This window comes from Neodiprion lecontei, chromosome 3, assembly GCF_021901455.1.
Source record: "Neodiprion lecontei isolate iyNeoLeco1 chromosome 3, iyNeoLeco1.1, whole genome shotgun sequence".
Classification (NCBI taxonomy): domain Eukaryota; kingdom Metazoa; phylum Arthropoda; class Insecta; order Hymenoptera; family Diprionidae; genus Neodiprion; species Neodiprion lecontei.
Window position 1 is genome coordinate 30,077,032 of NC_060262.1, and position 9,380 is coordinate 30,086,411.

At 44.1% G+C, this 9,380-nt stretch overlaps 1 protein-coding gene across 8 annotated transcripts in view; it reads right to left on the reverse strand.

Annotated features, from left to right (window-relative positions):
• The window catches only part of LOC107225756 (homeobox protein cut), a 94,419-nt gene extending 85,380 nt beyond the window's left edge, over nt 1-9,039 (reverse strand). For 7 of the 8 annotated variants that reach the window (XM_046733460.1, XM_046733456.1, XM_046733459.1 and 4 more), the window contains exons 1-2: nt 8,637-9,039; nt 1,761-3,517 (exon numbers count right to left, since the gene is read on the reverse strand). In XM_046733460.1, coding sequence (XP_046589416.1) covers nt 1,761-1,868 — 108 coding nt within the window. In that variant the 5' untranslated portion in view covers nt 1,869-3,517; nt 8,637-9,039. The remainder of the gene's footprint in view (nt 1-1,760; nt 3,518-8,636) is intronic. The other variant, XM_046733453.1, reaches the window with a different exon arrangement.
• Between the last annotated feature and the right edge of the window lie 341 nt (nt 9,040-9,380).

Consider the following 9,380-nt stretch of genomic DNA (forward strand, 5'->3'; position numbering starts at 1 on the left):
CTAGAAAACTGTTGTACATACGGACGGACAGAGTTATGGCGATGTTTTTCTCTTCACCGTCGACGAACGACGTAATTTAATATTATAACGACCGTCGATAAAATGCGCAGATTTTTTACAACGAGGTACGTTGCACCGCGCGCGGAACGTTTGCCAAAAATCAATTTTTCCTTTCTCATTTTCCCCGCAGCTGCATCCTCACGCTGCACTGTACGACTCTGTAGGGAACGTCAAAGATTTCCAGGAAGGAATTTCTCGTCCGGCCGCGTGCATGTGACAATATTTATAGACACCGATATCTCCCCCCGACGTCTTCAGCCAGAGTGATCCTACAGTCGGTCGAACCGTTTCGAGAACGTGTAACGCGTTGGTACCCGTCCTCGGGATGTCGGATTCGTACGATAAAAGAATCCGAACCGAACGCGCTCCGCGGCGGTACGATCAAAGAGTAGGTACAACGAAAGAGAGCGAAGAGAAGAGAGAGGAACCCGCGTCTACGTTCGACGACAATTCTCTCCCCGCGAGATGTTCGGTAGGTTCCTTCTTCTTCTTCCCGGGATGGAAAGGCGACTGCGGGGGGCGAGAAGGGGAGGAAGATCTAACCGCGAGTAGAATAAATTAATTCCAGAAACTAATTGGACCACTTTGTTTAAAGGGGCAACGTTTACCGTTTGACGACAGTTTGCCGAATGTTAAATCTCTCGTACATCGTTATACCAACATGTACGGGCTTTGATCGCCGTTGCAGATCCGATAAAAAGACAGGCAAACACACTCGCCCGATGTTCTTCCAACCCGGTCATTTCGTAGCCAAATATTTCTCTTATAAATTCGTCGCGACGGGTTCAATAATCGGGGGTGAATTACGGTGATAATATAGCATCGAGTGACCGCGACTGTAAACGCTATCGATATGGTTTTGCAACCGTGACGAAGACGCGGAAAATTTCAAAGAGATTCGTCGACTCGTTGGAAGCTTGCGTGGAATGAGATTCGCAGGCACGCAGACTTGTTAGAGATTCAATAATATTTCACGGGAATTACATCAATCATTGCAGAGGAAACTTCCTTCTGCGGTAGCTGGCAACTATTTCTAATATACCGCTACGCGCGCATACATACGCTTATATATCCGAAATCTCCGCATGTGAAATTAATGTCGCAATAACTTTGGTAATAACTTAGCTGTCAATCACGAGTTTCAACTTCCCGCGTTGCTTCTGTACGTATAAGGTACCTTCTTACGGAAGCAGCGTTCCTTCGCAAACCAATTCACCTGTCTGGTATTACTCGCGCCTCGAAATCGACGCGATACATTTACATCCTGAATTGTTATCATATCGAAGTTAGTCACGTTATCGCAACGACTCGTTGCTGAGTAAAAACCGTCATTCCGCGACTTTGGAACTGTCTGAAATTCAGGAAGCCGTAATAAAACAAAACACACTCACATTTCGAAATCTTAGTTCCTCAAGAATTATCGTAAAATTAATAAAATAATAGTGATTTTTTCCCCAACGTGTCGTTACGGTAACGTTACTAACTTCAACCTCGCGAATCACCGAATCCCTGTATTTCACCTAATTGTAAATAACTTTCGTCAAAAGCGAATCATCGATTCACCCGAAAATAGTTTCCTCGACTAACCGCGGAACGATTATTAATTTTCTCGCGAATCGAAGTCTCCGCGGTGCGACGTACAAGGATCGTATCCACTTTCTTTTTTTTAAACGCCCAATTGAAATCTTCGAGATTCTTACCTGCTGCCAGAACTGGGCGAGAAGGTAGATCCTCTCCTTCTTGAAGAGCCAGTCCATCGACTGCATGGCCTGTAGGTCGAGTGAGTTGGCCTCCGCGGAGGCCTGCATGTTAACAATTGCCGCGGAGTTAAGGGGTTGCTGAAGAGCCGCTGCGACTGAGGTCTTGCTGCCTGCAGCTACGAGGTTCGCGTGGTAAACCGTAGCGGGAGCATCTTCGGCCCCAGAAGCCAATAATTGGGCCCCGATTGGCGCAGAAGGCCCCTGGAGGCCCAACGACGAAGCCACTTTGACGGATTGCTTTGACTGATCGTCAGGTATACCGATAAACAGCCTCGTCCTTTTCCGCCGTGGTTCTTTATCCTTCGACCTTCCCGATTTACCGTGGTTTCCGTTTCCTCACTGCACCCTCAGTCTTTTCCTTCTTTCCTCCTTCCTTCTTCTCTTCCTCTTCTTCTTCTTCAGCCGCGAAGTGCTTCTTACAGGCACCGCAGCAGCCTCTCAGCGAGATGTTAACGAAAACGCATATTATCACTTCCGTTGTTCCAAAATTCGTGAAGTTCACCACCCGAACTTTGAAAACTACCTTTGTCACAGTTCACGCGTATCGATCAGCCTTTTCCGCTGCATCGCGTCGTCGCTTATTCGGTACGTACGTATCACCCCTGATTTTTTTCACACCATTTTTATTATCGTAACTTTTTCTCTTTATTTTTATTTTTTTATTTTTTTTCCAAACCCCGACACTCCGGTCTTATCCGGCCTTTTCGTTTACCGCGAGGCACGAGAAACTTTCGTCAACGAGGGAAAAACCAAACGAAAAGTAACTGAAAAAAAACCAGTACGTCGTCGTTTTCTTCTCGCTGCACTTTGCGATACAACACTGCTACGGTACATGTGTTTCAGATTGCCGGGTAAACGACAATTTTTTCTTCACCAATTACGTCGCGTGCGATAATCGTTGTTTGTACAAGACGGTTGGTTTGTAACAAAGTTCACTCATCACTTGTTCCCGGTTTTGCCGAAGGTAGCCGGTGTTTCACAGCGTGCGGATGATCGGAGGTCGCGTTTCCGGTATCTTGATTCTTCGAAATTCAATTCACTATATAACTACACGTCGATCGGTGTCACACTGCGAAAACTCTTGTAATACATGCAGTCAATGCGACGCCGAATATTGTTTATTCCCGCTCGCTCGTTGGAAGTGTGTAAATTAACTTCCTTCCGCCTTCCGATGTTTATTATTTATATTCGTTTTACTGCGTATGCGTACGGATGCACGACATTCACTGCATCGCCTCTCCGCGTGTGGAGGGGTGGGAGTTTTTAATTATTACACGCGATAACCGATCGGAAGCATTAACCGGAGCTCGGTCAACACGTTCGAGATTTTCAATTTCGCAGCTTCCGAAAAAAATCAGTATATACATCGATTCGCGCCGCTGTCGCGTCACGGGAACCGGTCGGGAGAATAATTATATACATGTGTAATATTAGAATTAAAAAAAATTTGATATTTAATATCGTTGAGAAAACTGCACTTCATATACACACTGAACGATCGATAACGAATAGTCCTTGCATTATTCCCTCTTCAGTCGATAGTTTATGCAGGTTACAATCGCGTATTGTTTTCACTTGCCAATTGATATTTACTTTCGGTTAAACGTCGCTGCAGCGCGATGCGATGCGCCTGACCAACGCTCAAGCCGATTCCAAGAGAGACCCGTCCTAGCAGGCTCCTAACCTGAAACTAAGAGCTACTGAAAGTCCGATGCGAGGCTTGGAGGAGTGACGGTCGAGGAAGCGGGGATGGGCGGGGCCTCGGAGCCTCGGTGGGGTGCGCCAGCCCCTCAAACGGCCAATCGGAGCGCCCCGTTCATCCCCACTAGGGGTGGAAAACGCCTCATACCGCGGCGATGCCGCGGAGTGGGATTACGGCGGTCCTGGAGGGGGGTGAGGAGGACAGGAAAGAAACGAGAGGCTGGCTAGGTGGTCCCCTGCACCAGATCTCTCATATTTTCCCGATCCCGACCACCGTCGACCGCCCTTTTTCACTCCGAGCCACCCCGCGATCTGCCAATCCCTACGAGCCGTCGATTCCTCCGAAGGATGACCGTCTTACGCGAAGCCGAGAGCGTGTGATCGGAAGCTTTACTCCGTGGAAAATCGGATGCCAATTGTATTCGTACACGCGACGCAATGTTCATAGGTCAGTGCAGGAAACGGAATGGTAAGAAAGAAAAAAAAAAAACATTTTTCGACCCAAAGTATGTTGGGGTTGAATCGTGTAAGGGAGCGATTGAAACGAGCCGCGGAATCGACACCGTTTGTCACCCTATTTGCGTACGTCACACACCCTCGGCACCGAGTAAAATGGAGAGATGGATCGAAAAAAAAAAAAAAAAATGCAAAAATATCCAGGAACAAAAAGAGAAATCGGTGGAGGGCGGGAGGGGGGATATCGGGGAAACAAAATGGGAATAATAGGAAATACAAAGACCGACACTGCGGAGGTAGGTATATTCTAATGGGCATGTGCGTGCTGATAATAGGATGTGTCCATGACTACTGACAGAAAAGGTTACTTAGGGAACTACTCGCGTCCGTGACCGCGCTGCTGCCGCGATCCAGTGTCGATATAACCGTTTCAACACTTTCTGGTCAACGGCCCCCCGGCCACAGATTTGAATAACAAAGTAACTGGACTTGCGAAAATTGAAAAAAATTCACTAAATTTATCAAACTTCGTTTCTACACCTGTTTTAGGAAGGACCTTATTAAACCTCGATAAATTCCTCATCTATTTTCTAATCTTCGGATTTTGATTTTATTACATACTCGTAGCTTATTTTCCTTCTTCGTAATTATTGGAGAACAGAAATATTAAAGATATAAAAAGGTTGTAAGGAGGTTGTTCGGAAGATACCGATGTGTCACGATTTGGACAAGATGAAGCTGCTACATTATGTGTAGGCACGACGAGTTTCATAGACGCGTACGGAAGCGCAAAAAATAAATAAAAATATTTCCGTCGCGTTACGCTTGCACGCTTTAGGGATCGCGCCATTAGCGATGACAATTAGCACGACCTGTCACCTGCCGTTGTGATTCTGCTGAAAAGCGTGTATAAAGCGATCGGTAAATTGGGCTCGTTACCGTTCAACGTTTGAACCTACATGCATATTGTACAATAATGTAGACCTAATTGATTGGCTCTTCAGAATAATTCTCGACGATATTAAGTCTATACGGTTGTAAAGACTTTTTTCGGATATCACAAATTTATGCCGCGTGAACGTACCGGTAATAGTTTAATTTTTAACACGATTTCTAATTCTTCGCGGATGTATAGGCACCCTCTTACGCCTGTGGGTAAAGGTACATATTATCGTACACAAGTCACACAAGTGTCTGCGTGTGGGTGAAAACGTAGCTGCACATGTATGAAGTCGTTCTAGCACTCAGCGTGTTTGGTCATTTCTAAACTTTACGGGACAGTAAAATTATAAAAATGTTTCCGAGAGAGTGTCCGCTGTAGTATTGGTATTTAAAATTTTTCGAATTAGGTACGTTACCGGAGACTATGACGATATATTTTTATTTTTGGTTTTAATTTTTTTTTACGTGTAAGGCCATTCCAGACGACGGCTATTGGGCAGCTGAACGTTGGGTTATCTATGACTTCCGAAATATTGTGTGTATAATAATGTATTCTCGCCTATATAATCCGCCCCGCTTTTTTGCTTCTATTTAACATCGTTGACGCATGCGAGAATTTAACGCCGATTTGATTCAATTTTTATCTCAATTCATTATTTACTTTCTCTACCCCTTTAGACAACCTTGTGCTGTGGTGCAAATTTTTTACCGCCGAAAACGTTATACAATCGTCAACCGAGAGATAAATTTTCTGTAATTTCAGATTTTCCAACGTCGTAAAACGTGTTCCCTATAACGTTTCGAAAATAGTCAATTCCGGCTTGGCTTGATTCGGCATATTTCGAGTCAGATTTGGCTATTTCGTAGCACCACCTTCGTCGCTAGATCCTACGAGTGTGTACAATCTACCGATTCGCAGATACGGGACAGTCAACAGGAAATGTTTACCACGAAACTTTTAACCTGCAGCCAGTACATTTTCTCTGCCCCGTGATTTATACCGGTATTAGTTTCACACGTACATGGAGTAGTAGCCGTCTCACACATACGTATGCACGCGGGGAGAAATTACGAAAGTTCGTTAATATACCGCGACTACCGAACTGCGGACTGGTGTGCTGCGGTCGGTATTTGGAAAAATGGATACACGCTTTACTCGATATTTGTTTTATGCAGAAATATTTAGTTCGTTGGCGTAAATACGTATACATCGATTCGCGTTGATTTTCAAGAATTACTGATATTCACCGCGTGTTGTACGTACAATGAATACAAGATGCGAAAATATATCCTCCGCACATGAATTCATTTTGCGATTTACGTTGTGAACTCTGATTGCAGAATTGTCACGCGAAGACAAAATTCGAGAATTTCAGTATCCCTGTTTGAAATATCGAATGGCCAAATGCCAATAGCAATTATCATCGAGTCGAGATTGCCAGGGTCGTTGTAGGAAGCACCAAGAGCACCGATCAGATTGTAACGAAGCAAACCGTATTTATTATTAATCGTCGATTATTGCTAGGAATTTCGCTGCGTCTCGTGAACCTCGTTCTTTTCCAAACATCCCACGATACTCAATATCATTTCGCGTGATAACGCGAACCTTATTAAACGCGTATACCTACACTATACACAGCCACACGCGCACACACGTGTGTATAAGAACGAGGCCATGGAACCAGCGTCGGTGTGATTGTAACCATATATCGCGACTGAAAGGACGGCAGAATGGACGGACGAGAGACAGACAGGCAGAAAGATGGACAGACAGAGAGACAAACGCCGGACGGACACACGGGCACCAGGTTCACGAGCCTCTCCCATGGCCATCGGGATTCGAGATGAGCCATGAGCCATGAGCTCGCCTCAAGTCGCCGTACCTACTTTGTCGGATAAGCGAATTTTTACACCGGATATCTTTTTATCTCAAATAGGATCGTCCGAGTACCGCAGATATATGTGTATAATGTGTAACCTATAGCGTGTACACGTCGCGAGGATAGCCAAGAAATATGTGGCTGGTGTTTTGCGAGAAATAAATAAAAAAAAAAAAAGAAGAAAAACAATACAAATCGACAAATCGAATAAAGCCAAGAAGTTGAAAAAATTGGAAATATCTTGCCGAAGCTGAGAGATTCGATTCTACCACTCGGGAATATCGTTCAAACGTTGAACAAAATATATCGCGAATATTTTTAATCCCGTCTAAAGAATTACCCTCAGTCATTCCGGTGTAATTAATTTTTATTTTTCTCATTTAGCAACGAGGCGATCGTGATTAATTTCGTGAGTATAATTTTGAGTTATTAACAATTACAATAGTTCTGTGGTGTGTGTCCATATCGCGATGGTGCGGTCAGCGGTTAAGTTAGGTACGTCTTACCTACGCGTCTATCGTGTACACACGTACGAATTTCTAGGAAATGATTAATTTTAACAAACATCTCGATTACGTCAATTGATCTTCGCATATGGGTAGTGGGATATATAAAACTGCTGGCATTTCGCGTCACGGATACTGCACACGTTATATGTGTAGGTATATTCGCCAAGATCGTTTAGATTTACGAACCAGTGACGAATGCCGGGTATCCAAAATGAGTCTGGCATCGAATCGACTTGCATCTCCGCGTACAAGTGTCAAAACAGATTACTTGATTCACTTTTATTTTTTTTTTTTTTTATTTAACAGAGAGAATTTTTTGAATGAAAAAAAAAGGAATTCAGTCACGGAATATTTTTCGATCCGGGATTTTACAAGACCGACTATTTGCACACATGTGTAAAGCTTGAAGTAGAGATACGAAAATTCTCATGTTCTGTGAGAAGGTCTCATATGCGATCAAAGCGCAGCGGCTCGCAGATACCGAAGAAGAAGAAGAAGAAGAAGAATAAGAATAGAAGTAGAAGCAGAGGTACATCACTGGCGGTTACATGTTAATGCTGCGGTATAGTATGTATAAGAATAACGCGGTGTAATCGTAGCTATAGGCGGACTCATGTTTAACTTTCAAGTTTGATGACCGCCCGCAAAGATAATAAGTTTATACGTAGGTACGTTATAAGCTTATTACGTGTATATATAATTCTAATGCCGCTAGAATCTTGCCTCTGTCACGTTTTTATCATATTGCGTTTTAACTTTCATAGAACCTACTCGACGCATCGCACGTGTGCAATTGGCCAAACTATAACAATTCACTCGCTCGCGTGGCTCGTAGGTGCGAAATTGAATGAAATATGCAGCGGTGCAGTTTTACGCACGGATGTACCAACACGATGCAACTCGTCAAACTTTTGCGGTTGTGGAGCAGAGAGAAAAAAAATTCAATACAAATACCACTCTGCATGCACCGTATGTAATATTCCTCAACGAAATATAAGCGTAATCACCGCGATAACTGGAATAATACGTCAGCTTCGTCAGCTGATTTGCGAATCGGTTTCCCTACGGTAGGTTGAAATTTCCCAATATTTCCACGCGGCGTTTGATTCGTGCAATTTGTTTTTTTTTTTTTGATTTTATTCGTACCTCATCCGTCAGTAGTCGCGCACACCTGTTATCTACGATTATAACTTTTAAAGGGAAGAAGAAAAAGGAAAAAAAAACGTATGAAAATATCGTATGAACAAAAAAAATTGTAAAAATGGTGCAACACGTAATCACAAACACAATCACAATAAACGTAGAGGGGTTTTTTCTTGAAGAATCACCTGCAGTATTCACTGGTTGATATATATGCTTGCATATATACGGGATGCGCTCATGGCTGCGTTTCACATACACGTATCTGATATACGTGATATATATATATCTTGAATTGCAGCGCATAGTGTCTCATTGTTAGCCCGATGATTCCAAAATCTTATATTACACGCGAAAAGAAAAAACTGTCTTTGTTTTTGTTAATCTCGTTTCTCCTTTAAGTCGCAATTTTCTTCATCTATATACGTGTTGTATATAAATCCCGGAAGTTTACTGGTACGTATGTACGTACACAGGTATGTACACATACATATGTATATGTATATATAATTGTCTTTTTTTCTTATTACAATGCACTTGTGACTAACTGCAGCAACGTATCACGGTACCAATCTCGCATAGTACGGTGATGCGACTAGGCCTGTGTTCTGGCCAAGACTAAACCGAGCCGCGCACTTCTGCAGCCCTCTCTGTCATCCCTCCGATACGCACTTGCCGTGCCGGGAAACTATTGTCTGGCCCAGCCGGCGAGTCCCTTTCTCTTCGAGACTCTCGACCCGCGGCCCGGTTCCCGTTTGCGGAAAATAACCGGCCCTGAGTCCCGTACCACTAATCCCGTTGCGAATTCCCCGCAACCGTTGTGCCTCGTCTTCGCGGCCTCGCCGTCATCCCCCGAACCTCGGCATAACATTTCCGGCCCGCTCGAAGGGACGTCGCGACGTCGGCCGTTCAGTGGCGCCGCCAGGCGGCCG